Raw genomic sequence first — 22389 nt, 5'->3', positions numbered from 1 at the left:
AATAGGTTTAGGAAACTGAATAGTGGGGAGTGGTGTCCCTGTGTTAATAAAGTCTCACTACAACCCAGCCAGAGAGCAGCACAGATGGGGGAGAGGAAGAGGCGATATCCACAGATTCCACACACACACACACACAACAAATCCATATAGACAAGACACACAAACACCCTCACATCATACAATATACAGATCACCGATAAGAACTGCCAGACAGCCACAGACAAAATCACAGACTGCCAGACAGCCACAGACATGTATGGACACCTTTACCCACACACACATGAATCTGCAGATAGACAAACAAAGCTTGCAGTCTCTCTCACACACAGACAGAGGGTCAAGACCCACACAAAAAGTTTACAGTCGCACACGACTTCCTGGGGTTAGAGGCGGGGTGTGTTAGATAGGTAGGCATTGACCAGGTGACACGGGTGGGCACAGGGCACCATGCCATGCTGAGCATTTACTTTCCATGCCAAGCGACCAATCAGCATAAACCCCACCTACCTGCCCACCGTCCCCCACCAATGGGCTGGCTCTGCCTAACAGCCTGTCTGCAAACCAATCAATCAGACCAGAGGATCAGGACACAGGAGTGAACGGATTCACCCTGACCATTCACACCTCACTTTGTTTTTTTAAATATATATATATATTTTATCATCCCAATAATGGTGGCATAAGGTGGTGTGTGTGTATGTATGGAGGGTGTGCACATGTTATCGTCATTGTATATTGATGGGTCCCAGGGTTCTTGGTGACAGAGAGGCATGTGTACCTGTTGAGACCTGGGACTGAGGGGTGTGTGTGTGTGTACATTTACCTGTAGAGAGCTGGGATTGAGACCTCCGTCGTGTGGTGGGGGTTTTGGAGGAGGCGGAGAGGGTGGAGCCGGCACTGCTGGCCCGGGAGATAGGGAGGGGCACGGGAGTCACCGGGGGAGAGTCCAGCTGCAGAAAGGTCAAAGTTAAATGACAGAAATATCAATACCAAAGTTCAAGTTCCTTATTCAACCCCATTCCGCTAAGGATCCTGTCCAACTAGATTACGATTGTTTCTCCGTTCCGCTCTCATCTACTGCAGTCAGGGGTTAAAGCAAAATCCCATGACTGAAACTTAAGTCGATCTCAGATCGATTGTCTGGGGCCAAGTTAACCTCCCATTTCATGTAAGAAAGTCATGACCATCAAGCTTTTAGGGAAAGAGGACAACTTAAATGCGAGTTTGACTAGTTGCAGTCCCCCTGCTTAGTGGGTTCAGGGTACTCCACGAGATCATTTGTATGTAGAAGTTCTGGTGACTTTTTAAAAGGACATTCTACTCCAAAATGAATGAAAATAAAATGATGTTGACACCTGACATTACCATGTTCTGACCACTAGATGGTGTCAGAACAATCTGAGATGGTGGGTGTCATGGCTTGCTGAAATGAAACGGAACGACCCTGCTGCAAGCTTGCAAGTTCCACTTTCTATACAGGTGTAAACACTTCTCAAACCCAGACTGGATGGATCTATTATGCATTTGAGTGCAGGCTCTGTCTGGCATTAACTCAGCAGTTTTCATCTGATGAAAGCAGTGTGCCTGTTGAAACGATCTCCTAAATGAACAAAGTGCATAACTAATCATAACTAAGTGGTCACCAGGAATGGTCCATAATAGAGACCGTTTTCGTCACCTTTCCTGAACGTGTAAAATCTCTGCACCATTTAGTGGTCAGAACGTGGTAATATGAAGATGTAGAATGGGACATAACTTCAATTAGTAATTTCTCTGAACAGGGGGAGAAAAAAATTAAAACTACCACCAAATTCACTGAGAATAGATTACATAGGATGAATAAACAATATGCCGGGCCACGGCTCAATACTACTTGTCAAACATAGCGAATTGATACTGTATACTCGTTGTTGTTGGGTTTGACCGCTGACCGGGGGGTCTAAATCGGATGTTAGGTACAATATTTATTGAATATTATATGAATCTTAAAAATGTATATGGCCAATTTGGGTGCAATCAATTACCTTAATTTTTCAGATATCAAATTATATTTCAACAAAATAATGTTGCAGAAATGCTACTCTTATCTGTTTCTACCAGAAACAATTTCATTACAATCTGAGATGGTGGGTGTCATGTCTTGCTAAAATGAAATGACACGACCCAGAGGCTTTTTGGAGATAACCTTTTCAAACATCCTGAGCCAACTAGATCTTCTTTACTAGAAAGTGATTTTCCTAAAACAACTGCTTTGTGTTCAGCTCCGCCTAACCTCATCTCGACTTGGATCCTTAAGGACAGAGGGACAGAATGAAACCTGATGCCCCAGATTAGGCTCAGTGATCTGGGGAAGGTTTGACGAAAGGCCTGGGCTGACCGAGCACACGTGTGAGATTTCATTTGTGAGTGCGTCCCTCACTCTCTCCAGGATGTGTGTGTGTAGGTTACCTCCACGCTGTCGTGGGTGGGCGAGGAGGTGGTGGAGGAGTTCTCCCATTGTCTCCTGGTGGCGTTGCCCAGCTCGATGGTCCGAACCCGTTGGGCAAACTTCAGAGAGCACACCGACTCACTCATGTTACAGACCAGGGGAGACACCTAGAGCAAAAACCTTCTGATATTAGCCTGAAGGCTAGCATTGATGTTTTTATTATAGGCTAATATACACATTTAATTTGTAACCACCCCCCAACCCCCTCTCTCCCTCCCCAATCCCTCTCACACTCTCCTGTACCCCACCCTCTCTCACCTGCACCATCATCAGGGTCTTGCTGTCCCCGCTCAGTGAGTCAGACAGCAGGTAGGTGAGCCGGGAGTTCCTGAAGGGCACGTGGGAGTGTCGGCTCCGCAGCGCATTGATGACGTCACCCAGGGCAGACAGGGACTTGTTGATGCACTGGGCCTCTCGCAGGCGGCTGCCCTCTGCCCCGGACTTAGCAATCCGCTCTGAGCCAGCCAGGTCAACCAGGTTCAGCTTACCTAGTAGAGGGTGTACAGAGATAACATCCTGAATGACTGTGTCTGTGTGTGTGTACCTTGTGTGCGATGTCCGGTAAAGGAAGTGTGTGTGTGTGTACACCTTGCGTGCGGTGCCCGGTGGAGGAGTTGACGCCTGCTACGGTGATGATGAGGAGGGCGTGAGAGCGGGAGCTGTGTTCGTTCAGATTGGTGCAGGCTGTGGCCCTGTTCATGTGACCCAGCTCAAACACCTACAGAGAGAGCACAGGTCAGGGGTCATAGGACGTGAATAACTACTCTGTCATCTGCACATTCATGCATTTGGCAGAACACACGGACAGCAGCAGATTTTAATCATTAACACACCAACTAATCTGTAGACTAGAGGCAAATCCAGGCTTGGGCACATTCCACTGGTTCAGAGAACACGAGAGCTCTGACAGACATTTCAGGATGAGAACTCAGCCTCAGGCTTAAAGAACCGTGGGAGACATCTTATTAACTGACGCATGATTGTAAACAACGCCCAAAAACAGCTTTCTCTACACTTTTGTATTTATTTGGAAAACACTACTGAAGGAAAAGTATTGCTTTGCAGTTTAGGCCAGGAATACCATTTGGCACTTTGTGACTGGTAAGTAACACCATATGAACAAAATGTGATTAATTAATTGCAGATCAGAGCACACCAACTACCCCAACGTCCTGTGGCAGTAGTAGAATGGTGGTCTCACCCTGTTGATATCCTCAGGGCTCTGGACAGTGAACTCCGTGAGGCCCGGCACATAGAGCTGACCGCTACCATCTGGGTTCATCTTGATGTCCAGCTTCTCACCCTGGTTGTCCCCCAAAAGGTTCCTACAGGAAACAGCAACGCACAGTCGCAAAGATTGTCCCACTCAAATAAAAACAATTAAAAATCTTAAAATGATACGCATACGGCACTACTTTGGGTGTATGGTGTTATAATATGATATTTGTCCTATGATATCCCCCAACAACATTTGGCAGATAGAAAGATAGACGGATAACTAGATAGATACATAGATAGCTCAAATTAACAAAAACGATCAAGATAATCTGTAGTTGACTCTCAAACTAAGTGGGGTCAAAATTGCTTCTTTCATGCGTTATGACATTCCACCCCTCCAATTCTCTTTTTGTGGTGAGTCCTGCCATCACGCTTTGGCAGAAAGGACACACAGATGTTCAAAGATTACGCAACAGAGAGAGGGAGAGATAGAGGGAGGGAGGAGAAGAGCTTGTGTAAAACAGATGAACCAAGGACATTAAATATAATCCACTTTTATATAACTGCTGGCCCATGCACTCGAATTGCTTACACACAGGAACTGTGTCAAACGGCAGCTTAGGTCTAAATTACAATGAAATAACGCTTCAGCCGTGATCTTAAAAAGCCTTCTCATAAAGTATTGTAACTACGTGACCGCTTGCATCCAGTGATGCCAATTTAGCAATTTTGTTGCTAGATTTAGCAACTTTTCAAACTACCCTGGCAACTTTTTTTCCCAAACAGCACCTAGCAACAAATGTATCTATTATTTTAAATGTATTTGGAACTTTTAGCAACTTTGAAAAGTGACTCAAACACTAAAATGCATTTCCCCTCTAAATGACACAAAAAACGATTTTCCTCTGTCACGTCACACTCAGTCACAACACACGTGCCTGGCTGCAAAAGTGCATTGTGAGTGATGTCAGCAGCAGGCGCTCAGCTCGTGCACAGGCAGCATCAGGCCAGCAGCAATTTCAGTAAATTGCAAATCATTGTTGGCTGACTGCAGCAGCAGTAGTATGCGGTCGACGAGACAAACCCAATGAATATAGTTGGTCACGAATGTTTGATCTTGAACAGAACTTACATCAATCAACATGTCTCAATCAAAACTGTACTGCCAGAAGTACAGAAAAGTGTGGGAGTCTGTACCTGAATTTAAAGGATGGCTGAAGCCAGTAATTGGGGATGAAAAAGAAAAATATGTATGAAATGTATGAATTGTATGCATTCACTACTGTAAGTCGCTCTGGATAAGAGCGTCTGCTAAATGACTAAAATGTAATGATTGTTGGGCATACTGTGCATACTGCAAATCAGATATGCTTGCAAAAATGTATGACATTTGCTAAAGCAAAGCATATAAATAAATCAAAACTGTACAACCCCGCAACGCAGTCTACATTACCACAGTTGGTTAAGAAAGTGGATAGCTGCAAAAGTGTAGAAGCTACTATGGCAATGGTCATTGCGGAGCATTGTTCGCTGCTAGCATGCGACCATTTGGGTATGACTTGCAAAGCTGCCTTTTCAGATTCTGTGGCAGCAACAAACCTCCAAATGCACCTCACCAAGTGCACAGAAATGATTAGGGGAGTACTGGCTCCATATTTTCTCAAAAGGGTAACATCAAATGTGGGGGAGGAGAAGTTCAGTCTCCTTTTGGATGAGTCCAATGATGTCAGTGTCCCTAAATACCTGGGTGCGGCGATTCGGTATTTCAGTGCTAAAAAAAGAACCGTTGTGTCCACATTTCTCGGGCTGGTTGAATTGGAAGGGGGCGATGCCAGATCAATAGCAAAGGCGGTAGTTGAGTTTCTTGAGAAGTGTAACCTTAAAAAAAAAGAGAATCTTCAGGGTATTGCCACTGATAATGCGTCCGTGATGACTGGGGTGCACAACGGGGTGCACATGATGTTAAAGGAAGAATGTGCATTGATCAATTTGGTACTCATCCGCTGTGTGTGCCAGTCTTTACAATTGGCTGTCAGTGCAGCATTCAAAGAAACCATTCCTAGGAGTGTTGAGTACTTATAATCAGGGAAACCTACAACTGGTTTTCCATTTCCCCAAAACGGGGAAACAATCGTACAAAGCAGTGTACTCCACCATTAAATTGTGGCCAGAAACCCCTGCAGATCACCAAAGTGTTTGCCACACGTTGGCTATCGATTGAGCCTGCGGTAACTCGTATATTGAGCCAGTGGGAAGAACTGAAACTCCACTTTGAGCTGACCAATGCCAGTGAGCATTGCTACATGGCAGATGTGCTCCACGCCATGTACATGGACAAGACCAACTATGTCTACCTGACATTCTTGAAATCAATCCTGTCCGACGTACAAGTTGCAGTGAAGTCATTTGAGGGAGAGCAAACAGATCCTGTCAAGCTTTTGGACAATCTGGTACACCTCTTAACATCAATTTGCAGCAGAGTAGTCAACCCTATGGCAAACATTGATGACCTGAAGGATGCCATTGATGGACATCCCAGTCCATCACCATACCGTCGGTACCTTTTCCAGAGCACGGTGTACCAACTCAGTCTTGCGCCAGAGGACAAAATGGTCTTTCGGAGACAGTGCATCAACTACATTGTTGCTTTAAGCAAGGAGCTGCAAGCAAGGCTCCCAGACAACCTTGAAGCCTTGCGAAACATGGCCTTGTTCAGTGTTAAGGAAACGCTAAAGCACAATAAAGGCACCACTGAAATGATTAAAGTAGCTGAGCTAATGGGGTACCAGCCCCAAACAATTGATACAATTGTTTTCCATCTGTTTAGGTGGGACTCAACGGAAAATAGAGTTTTGGAGTGAAGTGAATAACTACACGGACTCTTCCGGGTCAAATCATTATGAAGAACTGTGCAAAGCTGCACTCGCTACCCTCACCTTGCCACACTCAAATGCAGAGGTTGAACAGCTGTTCGGCCAAATGAGTGTGGTCAAGTCAAAGTTAAGAAATAGAATGTCACTGCAGGCTCTCAACTCCATACTCCCGGTGCGGTACGGACTGAAGCTGGCTGGTGATACCTGTTACCAGCATAAACTACCAAGTGAAGTTCTGCAGCAGTTTGCCACCACGGCATACAGCTTTAAGGCCACTCCATCCTCTAATGCTGGTTCCAGCTGCGTGACAATGCAGTTGGACAGTGAAGATGAAGAGGATTTCCTTGCCAATCTATGATTCATCATATTTACAGTACGTATGCAAGGAGTGGACTTTCTGGAACTGGCGGAGACACACAGCTGATGGTGGCACTGTGAGCGAGAACAGTGGCAATATATGAGGAAACCATTGAGCAGCTAGCCAGCCAAGCAGCAAGCACAGCAACCTGGAGAGAGATGCCTAGCGCACACTTTATTTGAGTTAAGTTGCTTGTTCAATAAGGTGTGTATATATATATATATATATATATATATATATATATATATATATATATATATATACACACACACACACACACACACACACACACACACACACACACACACACATACATACACACATATATATACATATACACATACATACACACACACATACCTTGTTATTAGCTTGTACCTATAATTGTTGATGAGTTAGGTAGCATGTTAACTAACTACCAATACACTGCTTAAAACTATATTTGTTCAGAATGTGTAGGTTTACTACCGTAAATTCCGGACTATAAGCCGCTACTTTTTTCCCACGTTTTGAACCTCGCGGCTTAAACAATGATGCGGCTAATATATGGATTTTTCCCGCTTTCCCAAAAAAATTCCAAAATAAAAAAAACATTCTGTGACGTGCTCAGTTTTTTGGCGGCATGAAGCTTTCATTAGACCAATGAAATTGCCGAACGGGTTAAGGTCAAACAACTTTTTTGTTTACTGTTTAGATTAAATCGAGCGCGCTCAAACTTCCCATCATTCTGATTACGGTAGTCATTTTGTCACCCTCATCATGGCAAAGACATGGAGAAATGTATATGATGCAGCTTTCAAGTTGAAGGCGATTGATCTGGATGTTGGAAAAGGAAATAGAGCTGCTGCACGGGAGCTTGGTCTGGAGCAATGACTTTCTTGGTAGGCTACTGTTTACTGCATTTTTTTTAAATTTTAAGCCGTGTTTCGTTAAAGCCTATTTATTTTTGTTACAAGCCGTGTTTCGTTAAAGCCTGTGTAAAGTTCATTTGTTTCAATATACCGGTAGGCACCTGCGGCTTATAGACATGTGCGGCTTATTTATGTTCAAAATAATACATTTTTTTAAATTCAGTGGGTGCGGCTTATATTCAGGTGCGCTCAATAGTCCGGAAATTACGGTAGTTAAAAAGAAAATAAATAAAATGTAATTGTTCAATAATGTATAATTGTTCAATAATTCAATGTGTTGTGTTTAAAAATAAAAATATCTGATCATATAAAATGTGTTATAAATGTGTTATATTACTTTTACAAATAAAAATATGTGCTAATAAACAAACAACTCTAAACTAACAGATGTCAAATCATATTTTTCGCTGAGAAGGCCAGTCAATTTGAGTAACGTTATTGTGTATCCTACGTAATGACGCAGTTTCACGTTATTACGTAATGACGTCATCGCGCAATGACATCACAACGCCATTTAGCAACAAAATCGACCTGCCTCTAGCAACTTCCCCTGAAAATTTGCTGGCAACATTGCTTGCTTCACCTCTGTCATTGCGTGACCTGAGGCAAGGCCGCACTTGCACCTGCACTCAAATCCAAACCCACTAACCCTGTCCGACCTTACACCGGTGTGTGTGTCCTCTCACCGTAGGGTTTCGTTGTAGATCTCCACCATGCTAACAGTGATCTTGAAGTCCCAGTCGGGTGCTTTCTCAGTCACCTCAGAGAACAGCAGTCTGAGAGCCCTCTGGTTAATGCCCGGGTCCTTGGCCACACCCTAGAGAAAAGGACAGACAAAACATTTGCTATTAACAACCACTACAACACATCTCTTCATTTCTCTTTCACCTTAATTTATCTCCTGTAGCCATGAGAGAGAGGGAGTGAGAGCGAAAGTGTGTGTGTGTATTAGCAACGAATACCTCCATGGTGTAGGTCTTTCCTGAGCCCGTCTGTCCATAGGCGAAGATGCACACGTTAAAGCCATCAATACAGGATGTCACCAGGGACTGGACCTCCTGGAACACCTGGTTAGCCAATCAGAGAGGGACAGTTAGGATGACAGCTGCTGTGATTGGTGACAGTAAACCATTAGAATATAGAGAGAGACCACAACATCCTTGTGGTGTATCTCGATAATCTAAAGGGGCTTCCTCATGTTATTACCTTCATATTTGCACACTGCCCTTTCCCACCTGGACAAAAGGAACACCTATGTGAGAACGCTGTTCATCGACTACAGCTCAGCGTTCAACACCAAAGTGCCCACGAAGCTCATCACTAAGCTAAGGACCCTGGGACTAAACACCTCCCTCTGCATCGGTAGTCAACATCAGCCACGCTAATCCTCAACACTGGGGCCCCTCGGGGGTGTGTACTTAGTCCCCTCCTGTACTACCTGCTCACCCACGACTGCGTGGCCAAACACGACTCCAAAACCATCATTAAGTTTGCTGACGACAACAGTGGTAGGCCTGATCACCGACAATGATGAGACAGCCTATAGGGAGGAGATCAGAGACCTAGCAGTGTGGTGCCAGGACAACAACCTCTCTCTCAATGTGAGCAAGACAAAGGAGCTGATTGTGGACTACAGGAAAAGGACCCATTAACATTGACGGGACTGTAGTGGAGCGAGTTGAGAGTTTCAGGCTCCTTGGTGTCCATGTAACCAACGAATTATCATGGTCCAAACACACCATGACAGTCGTGAAGAGGGCACAACACCACCTTTTCCCCCTCAGGAGACTGAAAAGATTTGGCATGGGTCCCCAGATCCTCCAAAAGATCTACAGCTGCACCATCGAGAGGATCATGACCGGTTGCATCGCCGCCTGGTATAGCAACTACTCGGCATCCGACCGCAAGGCACTACAGAGGATAGTGCGTACGGCCCAGTACATCACTGGGGCCAAGCTTCCTGCCATCCAGGACCTATATAATAGGCGGTGTCAGAGGAAAGCCCAAAAAATTGTCAGAGACTCCAGTCATAGACTGTTTTCTCTGCTACCGCACAGCAAGTGGTACCGGAACACCAGGTACCGGAACACCAAGTCTCGGACCAAAAGGCTCCTTAACAGCTTCTAACCCAAAGCCCTAAGACTGCTGAACAATTAATCAAATGGCCACCGAATTATTTACATTGACACCCCCCACCCCTCCCCCCATTTGTTTTTTACACTGCTGCTACTTGCTGTTTATTATCTATGCATAGTCACTTCACCCCTACCTCCATGTACAAATTACCAACTAACCTGTACCCCCGCACATTGACTCGGTACCCCCTGTATATAGCCTCGTTATTGTTATTTTATTGTGTTACTTTTTATTCTTTTTTACTTCAGTTTATTTGGTAAATATTTTCTTAACGCGTCTTCACGGTAAGGTCTACACTTAGCATGTGACGGATAAAGTTTGAGTTGAAACATCTTATGCTGCCTTTACCTGTGGTGCGTTTTCAGATCGGCAAAGATGAAGGCAAGGAAGACACTTTTAGACTATTGAGATGTACTCCAAGTCATGACCTTCTACTGACCCCTTCCTGCGTGGCCTGAGGGTGGAACACCTTGTCCAGTTCAAAGGTCATCAGTTTGCCCTTGTTGGAGAGGTAGAGAAGGGCGTCGTCATCTGGGTCAAAGCTGACCATGTTTTCGGCAGAATCATGCTCCCCCCGGCACACCGGCCGCACCCGACAGAACACCCTGATGTTACCTGGGAAGTGAAGGCAAGAGGAGACACATTGCAATACTGTTTTGGGACAACAAATGCAAAAATCCACTGCTTTTGAACAGAATTGGATCCGTTATGTACACAGATGCACCTGTGGAATCTACTGTATGTACACACTATACACTAGCTAGTACGAACGACTGATATCACACACACACACACACACCTCTCAGAATGCACGGTCAAGGGGTCGTACCTTTGAGGCGCACCAGCTCGTTGTGGCATTTCTTCCTCAGGTTCATCTCTCTCTTGTACTTCCTCAGCAGCTCTTGGTTGGTACTGCTCACCTCGCCTATCACCTGGCAGATCTCCTGCTTGGCCTCGGCCATGGCCTTCTCCAGCATGAAGGGGAAGTCCTGAACCTGTCTCTTCAGACAGTTGTAGTCACAGGTGAGAGTACGCAGGGCTGGCTGAAGCGTCAAAAGGTTCATACGCACACCTGGGAACAGGGGAGGGACACACATTTTGTTACAACAGTGAATAAAACAGAGCACTCAAACATTCCTGGGTCATATTCATTAGGAGGGACAACAAAATCGAATAAAACCTCAAGTTGTCCAGTAAGAAACACATTTTATTTTTTTGATGGAGAATGTTTCGCTACGGTGTGCCCTAATGAATACCGTCCGGAACTGCGATGTGCATACTCGCAAATACAACAAAAAATGCATAGTCCTAAACGTACGGCTTACCTGCCAGGTTCTCATGCACGGCCTTCATCTCACTTTCGGCCCTGATGAAGGCCTCCTCGATCACCCTGTTCTTCTCTTCCTCCAGGTTCTGCATTTCAGCCTCCAGCTGGCCCTGGGCCCGCTCCATCTCCCCCTCGTACACCAGGATCTACAGGGGACAGAGAGAGAGAGGTTAAACATGGGGACTGGAGTAGTTCTTGGGACAGTACCAACACACCACACTGGTCTGGGTGGGGACTGGAGCGTGTTTAGTGGTCTACCTGGAGCTAAAAGCTAGCATAAATGCTAACACAGCACGGGAACTCAGATCTAATAGCTACCTGGGCATTTGAACAAAGGGCTTCAAATTCCCCTTAACATCTTTGCTAAAATCTGAAGCCTATAACTAATACTAACTAAAAGTTAGCTCCCAGCAAAACCATGGGTTTGCTTCTTCTCATCTACAGGACACATGAATCAAATCAAATTGTATTTGTCACATGTGCCGAATACAACAGGTGTAGACCTTTCAGTGAAATGCTTACAAGCCCTTAACCAACAATGCTTTAAGAAGTTAAGAAAAACTAAAGTAAAAAATTGAAAATAAAAGTAACAAATAATTAAACAGCAGCAGCAAAATAACAATAGCGATGCTATATACAGGGGGTACCGGTACAGAGTCAATGTGCGGAGGCATGGGTTAGTCGAGGTAATATGTACATGGAGGTAGAGTCAAAGTGACTATGGATAGATAATAAACAGAGAGTAGCAGCAGCATAAAAGAGGGGTCTGGATAGCCCTTTGATTAGCTGTTCAGGAGTCTTATGGCTTGGGGGTAGAAGCTGTTAAGAAGCCTTTTGGACCTAGACTTGGCTCTCCGGTACTGCTTGATGTGCGGTAGCAGAGGGAACAGTCTTTGACAATTTTTAGGGCCTTCCTCTGACACCGCCTGGTATAGAGGTCCTGGATGGCGGGAAGCTTGGCCCCAGTGATGTACTGGGCCGTACGCACTACCCTCTGCAGTGCCTTGCGGTCGGAGGCCGAGCAGTTGCCGTACCAGGCAGTGATGCAACTATCATTACAGCTAAAAGCTCATCCAAAACAACCATACACTGCACCCCAATACAAGAGTGGAGGACCCTTGAACAGATTTAGGGTAAAGTTTGTGTGTGTCACTACAGCACAGGTTTTTGGTGGGGGTTGAAACCACACAGATGGGCAGAGTTTGGGGAGCAGGGTGCCTGAGACACAGGAAGTGATGTAGTGAGAAAACAGGAAGCACTATGAGATTCCTATCAAGGGGGGGCCAACCTTAGACAACCTGCAAATGACCTCGCCATTGCCCCTTCCGACGGCCTTGGAGAGCAGGCCGCAGATACGGCCGCGGTCCGCACGCAGCTGAAACCAAACGGAAGCGAAGAGAGAGGGGTTAACACGGCCCATGCCACTACAGGGGAGGGGATGGGACAAGGGTCGAACCAGTCACCTCTACTGGGAGGGAAGGGCGTTTTTGTGAAGGACCGTACCGCCACAATCTACTACAAGGGTGAGTTGGATTGTATCAATGCTGGTACCAGGGGGAGGAACGAGGAGAACTTGAGAAATAATAAAGACCAACTGGTGAAGGAGCTAATGGGATTAGGAAGGGGCACAGAGGGTTATGCGTGTGTGAGAGTAGCATGTGCGTGTTGTTAGACGGTTGTGTGTGTGCGCGTCTGTGTACATGTGCATCTCCTTATGTGTATACCTGAGCTCGGAGCTGGGTGCTGGTCCTCTGGGACTCATGCAGCTGTGTCTCCAGCTCTCGGAGCAGCTGTCTCTGCAGTGATAGCTGCTCCTGCAGGGCGGCGCTCTTGGCCTGGGCCTCGGCTACCGCCTGCTGAGACCCTGACGACTCCACCTCCACTATCTCAGTCACATACTGGACGGAGAGAGAATACAGAGAGCGAGATAGAAGAGGTAGGAGGAGAGAGAACGAAAGAAAGGTGGGGAGCAGAAGAGAGAGATTGATATCGTGAGATCACCAGGGAACACAATTCAGCAGCATATGCTCTCATATAACTCAAAAACATTGGATAGGTGGTAAGCTACCAAACATATAGCTTACCCATCCTATCATTTCAGATCTATGAGGGACCATTAAGTAACATAGGAGCTAGCAAGGGGTTGTGTTTGAAATGGGACAGTTTCTGCGATTCCTCACCTTAACCTGATGGGGCCGGGCGGCCTGTCTGGCCAGCTCCTCCTCACAGTCTCTGAGCCGGACGCTCAGCTGCTGCTCCACCTCCCCCTGCTGACACTTAGACTCCTCTAGTTGCCTCTGCATCTCCCCCGCGTGGCGCTTGGACTCCTCCAGCTGTCGGCTGAGCGTCTCCACCCGGCTGGCCTTCTCCAGGACCTGCTGCTCCAACTCAGCCAGCCTCCTCTGCCTCGGTCTGGTCTGGCTCTCCCAGCGAGACACCTCCTCACGCAGAGACTCCACATCCTATACAGCATACAGTTATAATACACCACACACACTTATAACGCCGCCTCTTCCCGCTCTCTGGCCTGGTTCTTCCAACGAGATACCTTCCCACACAGGGTGTCCGTATCCTACACGCAAACAGAGCTATAATTGACAGAGCTATAATGGGTTTTCACAACCTCTGCCCTCACTTGATTCTGCCCACCCGTACCTGGCTGTGGGGGCAGTCAGTGGCTGTGCAGGCCGGTGGAGGAGCCTCCTGGAGCAGTGAGGTCTTGCATGCCTTCAGCTCCTGCTTCAGCCGCTCGTTCTCGACCACCAGCAGCTCCAGGTGCTTCTCCAGGTCGGTCGCCCCCTACAGGACAGGAGGAACAGGCACATGTCAGTGTCACACTCACAAAGGCACCACACAGAGGGATATCAATATACACAGGGAGGAATTAACACACATTCACACACACACAGGGCAATGCACAAGCACTTTTTCTCTGACTATTGTTCAATATCTGCCCCCTCTCCCTCACCTCCCCATCTCACCCTCTTACACACACACTCGCATGCAACACCTTAGAATGCCTGTGAAGCAGAAGTGTGTCACGGTGCACATCTTACACCTGGAAGAAAAATATATGCCAATTATCTCGAGCTTGTCTTTCCCAGGCTTTCCCAAGAATGTAGGCCAGCTGGGCTCTGCCCTCATTCTCTTTTTCCATCCCTCACCAGTCTCTCTCCTCCCGAGTTTCCTCCATTCCCCTCTCTCTCTCTATTCTACTCACCACCCCCGAGCGCAGCCTCTCCACCTCCTGGGTCTGGTCTAGCAGCTTCTCCTCCAGCTCCCCCACCTGTGTGCGCAGCGCTGCGATGAGCTGCTCTCCTTCCTGAATGAGACAGTTGCTGTGCTCCTGTGGCTCAGCCAGCCTCTGCACTGCCCTCACACCTGCAACACACACACACACACACACACACACACACACACACACACACACACACACACACACACACACACACACAAACAGAATTTAAAAACAGACACACACGCCATCCAGCCCCACAGCAGTGGATAATGCGTGTTGACAGTGGGTCACAGCTGTGACACACAGCCCTCTTCTTGCTGACAGGCTGGTTTGTGTCAGTACTGGGAACACCATCTTGACAGACACACCGTAAAGAGACCATTCGGAGTCATTCATTTCACAGTAATTATTGATGTATCAGTCAGTCTGTATCAGTCAGTCTTCCTCCCTCCCCCCTCCCCCCAACTACCCGTTCCTCTCTCACCGTTGGGCAGTGCTGTGTGCAGCTCCTCCTGTAGAGTGTGTATGACGTTAGTCTTCTCCTGAAGACTCTGTTCGTGACTCTGCTGCGGTCTCTGCAGCTGCAGACACCGGGAAGCTTCCTCGCGTCGCAGACGCGCCTGGAACTCACACACTTTCTCCTGCAGTGTCTAGACACGCACACACACGGCAAAAGGTCACAGGTTAGAAGGCAGACAGGTCGATAACGTCACAATTCCAAGGGAACGAGGAGGTGTAAAGGTGGATTGGTCAGTTTATAACATCATCCATGTTCACAGGTTTGATCAAAACTGACCTATCCAGTCAGTCTATAGGTAAATCGATTTGAATGCAGTCACTTTTTGACAGCGTCCCTTTTGATTTACACATTTTTAGATAATTGACTTGAAAGGAAATAAAATGAAAATGTGTATAAAAAAAAACTACACTGCTCAAAAAAATAAAGGGAACACTTAAACAACACAATGTAACTCCAAGTCAATCACACTTCTGTGAAATCAAACTGTCCACTTAGGAAGCAACACTGATTGACAATAAATTTCACATGCTGTTGTGCAAATGGAATAGACAACAGGTGGAAATTATAGGCAATTAGCAAGACACCCCCAATAAAGGAGTGGTTCTGCAGGTGGTAACCACAGACCACTTCTCAGTTCCTATGCTTCCTGGCTGATGTTTTGCTCACTTTTGAATGCTGGCAGTGCTTTCACTCTAGTGATAGCATGAGACGGAGTCTACAACCCACACAAGTGGCTCAGGTAGTGCAGCTTATCCAGGATGGCACATCAATGCGAGCTGTGGCAAGAAGGTTTGCTGTGTCTGTCAGCGTAGTGTCCAGAGCATGGAGGCGCTACCAGGAGACAGGCCAGTACATCAGGAGACGTGGAGGAGGCCGTAGGAGGGCAACAACCCAGCAGCAGGACCGCTACCTCTGCCTTTGTGCAAGGAGGAGCAGGAGGAGCACTGCCAGAGCCCTGCAAAATGACCTCCAGCAGGCCACAAATGTGCATGTGTCTGCTCAAACGGTCAGAAACAGACTCCATGAGGGTGGTATGAGGGCCCGACGTCCACAGGTGGGGGTTGTGCTTACAGCCCAACACCGTGCAGGACGTTTGGCATTTGCCAGAGAACACCAAGATTGGCAAATTCGCCACTGGCGCCCTGTGCTCTTCACAGATGAAAGCAGGTTCACACTGAGCATGTGACAGACGTGACAGTCTGGAGACGCCGTGGAGAACGTTCTGCTGCCTGCAACATCCTCCAGCATGACCGGTTTGGCGGTGGGTCAGTCATGGTGTGGGGTGGCATTTCTTTGGGGCGCCGCACAGCCCTCCATGTGCTCGTCAGAGGTAGCCTGACTGCCATTAGGTACCGAGATGAGATCCTCAGACCCCTTGTGAGACCATATGCTGGTGCGGTTGGCCCTGGGTTCCTCCTAATGCAAGACAATGCTAGACCTCATGTGGCTGGAGTGTGTCAGCAGTTCCTGCAAGAGGAAGGCATTGATGCTATGGACTGGCCCGCCCGTTCCCCAGACCTGAATCCAATTGAGCACATCTGGGACATCATGTCTCGCTCCATCCACCAACACCACGTTGCACCACAGACTGTCCAGGAGTTGGCGGATGCTTTAGTCCAGGTCTGGGAGGAGATCCCTCAGGAGACCATCCACCACCTCATCAGGAGCATGCCCAGGCATTGTAGGGAGGTCATACAGGCACGTGGAGGCCACACACACTGAGCCTCATTTTGACTTGTTTTAAGGACATTACATCAAAGTTGGATCAGCCTGTAGTGTGGTTTTCCACTTTAATTTTGAGTGTGACTCCAAATCCAGACCTCTATGGGTTGATAAATTGGATTTCCATTGATTATTTTTGTGTGATTTTGTTGTCAGCACATTCAACTATGTAAAGAAAAAAGTATTTCATAAGATTATTTCTTTCATTCAGATCTAGGATGTGTTGTTTAAGTGTTCCCTTTATTTTTTTTAGCAGTATATTTTCCAGAAATTATGAAAGTTTGACAACCCTGTTTGCAAGATTTTAAATGACATAAATCTCAACCGATTATCTTTTCCAGTGATGAAGACATGGATGTCTCATGGTATGGTGGGGTATGCAAAATGGGTCAACTTTGAGCACACCTTTATCTCTTGAATGTTTTGGCATTCAGGTCCAAAAAGTCACTTTCTGAGCACTTCTACAACGGCCAAATATGTATGGAAGGTTTCTTTCAAATCAAAAGGGGTGCTGTCAAAAAGCGATTCAATTCATATGGATATACCCCTATACGGTTGTTTTCAAACATCTCCTCTGGGACCCCCAGACATTTCACAATTTTGTTATAGCCCCGAACTAGCTCATCTGCACTCACCTGACAGTTTATTAAGTACAGCACCCAGTTTATGAAAATGCATCGCTCCTACAGACAGTGAGTCAGGCGGCTGCGACTTGCTATATAAAGCAGGCAGACGGGCATCATGCGTTCAGTTACTGTTCGACTGAACGTTAGAATGGGCAAAACGAGTGACCTTAGCGACTTGGAGTGTGGTATGATCGTCTGTCCCAGGCGCCCCGGATCCAGTCTCTCAGAAACGGCTGCTGAAAACCATCCAGTCAGCGGCAGTTCTGTGGGCCAAAACAGCTCGTTGATGAGAGAGGTCAGAGGAGAACGGCAAGAATCGTGCAAGCTAACAGGCAGGCCTAAAAACAGACAAATAACTGTGCAGTACAACAATGGTGTGCAGAACAGGCATCTCGGAACACACAACTTGTCACGGATGGGCTATTGCAGCAGACGACCACACCAGGTTCCACTACTATCCGCTAAAAACAAGAAACGGCTCCAGTGGGCACGCCATCACCAACACTGGACAATTGAGGAGCGGAAAAACAGCTCCTGGTCCAACGAATCCTAGTTCCTGTTGCGTCATGCTGATGGCAGAGTCAGGATTTGGCCTAAGCAGCATGAGTCCATTGGCCCCATCCTGCCTGTTGTCGGTGGTGTACTGGTTCTGGGAATGCTTTCCAGGCACACGTTATGTCCCTTGATACCAACTGTGCAACGATTGAACCACACGGCGTATCTGAACATTGTTGCTGATCAAACCCAATAGAGCACCTTCGGGATGAGATGGAACGGGCTGTACCGCTGTCCAATCGGCAGGAGCTATCTGATGCAATCCCTGTAGAACATTTCTGACACCTTGTAGAATCAATGCCCTGAAGTATTCAGACTGTTCTGGAAGCAAAGGTGGGTCTGACCCGTTACTAGATGGGTGTACCTAATAAACTGACCAGTGAGTGTAACTCACCTAAATAAGGGTTTGATAAATAGTTGTGTACTAGTTCTGGAATAGAGCAAATGCATTGAACTGCATGGGGTCCCCGAGAAAAGGTTTGAAAACCACTGGTCTATACAATTAGACTCAGATGCAGAGATGAAACTGCTACTCTACCAACTGAAACCACCTACAACCACACAAAATCAGACTAAAGAAACTAAAATACTACATACAGAGAGAGAGGGAGATGAGACGAGACAGATACAGCTAGAGACTGTAGAGAGACCGAATGTGGACATTACATAGGCAGATGTCCAGGCACAGGACCAGGTGACCTTCTGTGAAGGAAAGTGGGATGTGGGGAAGAGAGAGGGATGAGAGAATGTACAGCAATGAAAAGTGTAGAGGGCTGGAGGAAGACAACGAGAAATGGCCAATGAGATAAAGGAGAAACCGCACAATAATGAATGAAAGAGGAATATGGAGGAAATGCAACGATTTGTTGAAGAGACAGGCAGCTTTTTGTACGCGTGTAAGTTCGCACGTGTCTGGCTAAAAGCCACACGTCAAAAGGCACGGAACGGCACTGTCATCTTTAATCTATTAGACCTGTCGCTATGAGGCGCCAATGTCATCTTATGAAGTGCTGATGTGAGCTTTATGACAGCACTGGGGCTGTCAACGCAAGTCTAAATCCAAGTCACAGGGGCAGATTAGGATGCTTGTCATGAGGCACTGGGCAGAACAGTGTAGAATACCCACACTTTAGGGGTATACCACAACTCAAGATCAATGACTTAGCCAGCTAACTTGCCTAAATATTCTGAAATAACTTTTTATTTTATAGAAAGATAGGTATGTCTGATTGACCCAACAACCAAAAACACATCTTAGTTTATCTTTCCTAATGAACCAGAAAATCAGTACTTATTTATGTTTACCCAAGACAGCTGGCTAACTCATTGATCCTGCTTTGAAGTATACCCTCTGTGCTGTGCTCAGTGGGGCACAACAATGTGGAACGTTCCGATGGAAATGCGCTGTGTAGAACGACATGCCTCTTAGTCATGTGATAAAATGAGGTCTGCTATATTTGTGACATTTCTACATACAACGTTCAGTCTGTTACAGCCTCCGGAACGAAGATCTGTGTTGTTGTAGCAGTGTGTGCTCTACCCTGTGTTATTCCAAATGCTGACAAAGCAACACAATCCTGAACACATGAAATAAAACCACAGGAGGGATACTATGCAGACACTCAGGATTTTCTGTTCTGCAGAGTACACAGAGTGTACAGGGCAATGACAGCTATGCTGTGTGTATGTACGTACAGTTGAAGTCGGAAGTTTACATACATTTAGGTTGGAGTCATTAAACCTTTTTTTTCAACCACTCCACAAATGTCTTGTTAACCAACTATAGTTTTGGCAAGTCGGTTAGGACATCTACTTTGTCCATGACAAGTACATTTTCCAACAATTGTTTACAGACAGATTATTTTACTTATCTGTATCACAATTCCAGTGGGTCAGAAGTTTACATACACTAAGTTGACTGTGCCTTTAAACAGCTTGGAAAATTCCAGAAAATGCCATGGCTTTAGAAGCTTCTGATAGGCTAATTGACATCATTTGAGTCAATTGGAGGTTTACCTGTGGATGCCTTCAAGGCTTACCTTCAAACTCAGTGCCTCTTTGCTTGACATCATGGGAAAATCAAAAGAAAAAAGCCAAGACCTCAGAAAAAAGATTGTAGCCCTCCACAAGTCTGGTTCATCCTTGGGTGCAATTTCCAAACGCCTGAAGGTACCACGTTCATCTGTACAAACAATAGTGCACAAGTATAAACACCATGGGACCACGCAGCTGTCATACTGCTCAGGAAGAAGACGTGTTCTCTCTCTTAGAGATGAAAGAACTTTGGTGCGAAAAGTGCAAAAGTATCTATATCCACAGTAAAACGAGTCCTATATCGACATAACCTGAAAGGCCGCTCAGCAAGGAAGAAGCCACTGCTCCAAAACCACCATAAAAAAAGCCAGACTACGGTTTGCAACTGCACATGGGGACAAAGATCGTACTTTTTGGAGAAATGTCCCCTGGTCTGATGAAACAAAAATAGAACTGTTTGGCCATAATGACCATCATTATGTTCGGAGGAAAAAGGGGGAGGCTTGCAAGCCGAAGAACACCCTCCCAACCGTGAAGCACGGGGGTGGCAACATCATGTTGTGGGGGTGCTTTGCTGCAGGAGGGACTGGTGCACTTCACAAAATAGATAACAGCATGAGGAAGGAAAATTATGTGGATATATTGAAGCAACATCTCAAGACATCAGTCAGGAAGTTAAAGCTTGGTCGCAAATTGGTCTTAGTAAACTTCTGACCCAATGGAATTGTGATGAAGTGAATTATAAGTGAAATAATCTGTCTGTAAACAATTGTTGAAAAAATGACTTGTGTCATGCACAAGTAGATGTCCTAACCGACTTGCCAAAACTATAGTTTGTTAACAAGAAATTTGTGGAGTGGTTGAAAAACGAGTTTTAATGACTCCAACCTAAGTGTACGTAAACTTCCGACTTCCACTGTATGTATGTATTGGTGTGTGTGTTAGAAGCTCATTAAAACCGGATTGATAAATCCACTGTGTCCCACTCCCCAAGGCTCTTACTGACCTGAAACCCCCCACCAGTTTAGCCAGTGAAACCAGGACAAACAAGTGCCATGTTGGGAAAACACCCACCAATATGAACGATACGCTAGCCACATTGACCTAGTTAGTTGAGAATTAGTTGTGTGTGTGTGTGTGTGTGTGTGTGTATGCACACTCATCTCACCTGTATGAGTAGCTGTTGGTTGTGATTGTGCTGGCTGGTTTCTAATTGGTCAGTAGTGGTCAGAGCGGTACGTTGTGGGAAAGCGGCTGTGGGTAAAGACAGGAAGGAGCAGTCCTCCTCACCATCACTCATCAAGAAGTCCACTGAGCTCGCTACGGACACACGGGAGGGACAAACAAAGTTAGGAAACACAAACATACACTCACAGTTAAATATTGTACACAAACAAGCAAGCCTGAGCCAAATGGGCTGACTATGTTGTTTTCTTATCCACTGTGGCAGAGCTGATCCTGTATTCACTTGAGTCAGAAAACAGTCTATATACCTCTTTGTCCCTCTACCTTTTTCCATCTTCTCACACTCTTTCCTTCCCTCTCTCTACCTCCATTTCTACCCATGTCAGAGGTAATTGTCTATGGCCCTCTCTTCTCCCCACTTACCTTTATCCCCCACTACTCTACTAACCATTATTCTCTCCTCTCCCCTCCCCTGAACCAAGAGTGATTCTGGGCCTCTCCCCTATTTTCACTCCCCAACCTTCCAAGGTTCACACAGACAGTACCATGGAAACGAGCACAGCTAGATAAGCAGTGTGCTAACCCAGGCCTCAGTAGGTGATACATACAGGCCTGTTTACCTGCGTGTGTGCTTGTGTGTATTTGTATGGGGACCTGTATGGGGGCCCAGAGTCTTATCAACCTGAGGACAATCAGTGCACTGTGCTACTGCATTTGGTCCATTCTACACAATCAACCCTACAATATTAACACACATGCTCAAACAGACATGTTTAGACATTTTCTAATACACACGTGAGGGCAATTTAACTGAACACAGCACCTTATACATACAATGGATCACAGACTAAGGAAAAAACACACACCAACGAAAAATACACATATTCAGGGAAGTAGTGCTTGAAGTATCCCCCACACAGTCTACAAATACATTGTGTACAAACTGCACGTGTACACAGTGCGCAAATCAGTTTAATACAGAGACACACAGGTTGACTCGCAGCTCTGTAAGGCTGGGAGAAATAAAAAAAACAGCATGCATTGATGACTGATGACCCGGCAGATTAAGTCCCACAACGGAGTCACACACGCACAGACAAAATGTACAATACATACACACAAACTCACACACCATTAGGACACACACTGCGAAGTGTTATACGACTGACAGGTAAACATAACCATCCTCTCCTCCTCC

General features: G+C 46.2%; 1 protein-coding gene across 7 annotated transcripts in view; it reads right to left on the bottom strand.

The window, feature by feature from the left end:
- Positions 1 to 22389, bottom strand: part of LOC106561914 (kinesin-like protein KIFC3) — a 67208-nt gene that overhangs the window by 1695 nt on the left and 43124 nt on the right. For 5 of the 7 annotated variants that reach the window (XM_082957706.1, XM_014126275.3, XM_082957704.1 and 2 more), the window contains 17 exons: positions 21175 to 21326; positions 15034 to 15199; positions 14532 to 14692; positions 13967 to 14110; positions 13492 to 13773; positions 13036 to 13209; positions 12600 to 12686; positions 11310 to 11457; positions 10814 to 11056; positions 10424 to 10599; positions 8811 to 8915; positions 8535 to 8665; positions 3690 to 3813; positions 3077 to 3206; positions 2747 to 2976; positions 2449 to 2595; positions 824 to 950 (listed from right to left, as the gene is read on the bottom strand). In XM_082957706.1, the coding sequence (XP_082813832.1) occupies positions 824 to 950; positions 2449 to 2595; positions 2747 to 2976; positions 3077 to 3206; positions 3690 to 3813; positions 8535 to 8665; positions 8811 to 8915; positions 10424 to 10599; positions 10814 to 11056; positions 11310 to 11457; positions 12600 to 12686; positions 13036 to 13209; positions 13492 to 13773; positions 13967 to 14110; positions 14532 to 14692; positions 15034 to 15199; positions 21175 to 21326 (2727 nt within the window). Of the gene's footprint in view, positions 1 to 507; positions 555 to 823; positions 951 to 2448; positions 2596 to 2746; positions 2977 to 3076; positions 3207 to 3689; positions 3814 to 8534; positions 8666 to 8810; positions 8916 to 10423; positions 10600 to 10813; positions 11057 to 11309; positions 11458 to 12599; positions 12687 to 13035; positions 13210 to 13491; positions 13774 to 13966; positions 14111 to 14531; positions 14693 to 15033; positions 15200 to 21174; positions 21327 to 22389 lie in introns of all 7 variants that reach the window. The other 2 variants (XM_082957702.1, XM_082957703.1) reach the window with 2 other exon arrangements.

The sequence above is a fragment of the Salmo salar genome, chromosome 11 (assembly GCF_965601325.2).
Source record: "Salmo salar chromosome 11, fSalSal1, whole genome shotgun sequence".
Lineage (NCBI taxonomy): Eukaryota > Metazoa > Chordata > Actinopteri > Salmoniformes > Salmonidae > Salmo > Salmo salar.
This window is presented reverse-complemented; position numbering and strand designations above follow the sequence as displayed.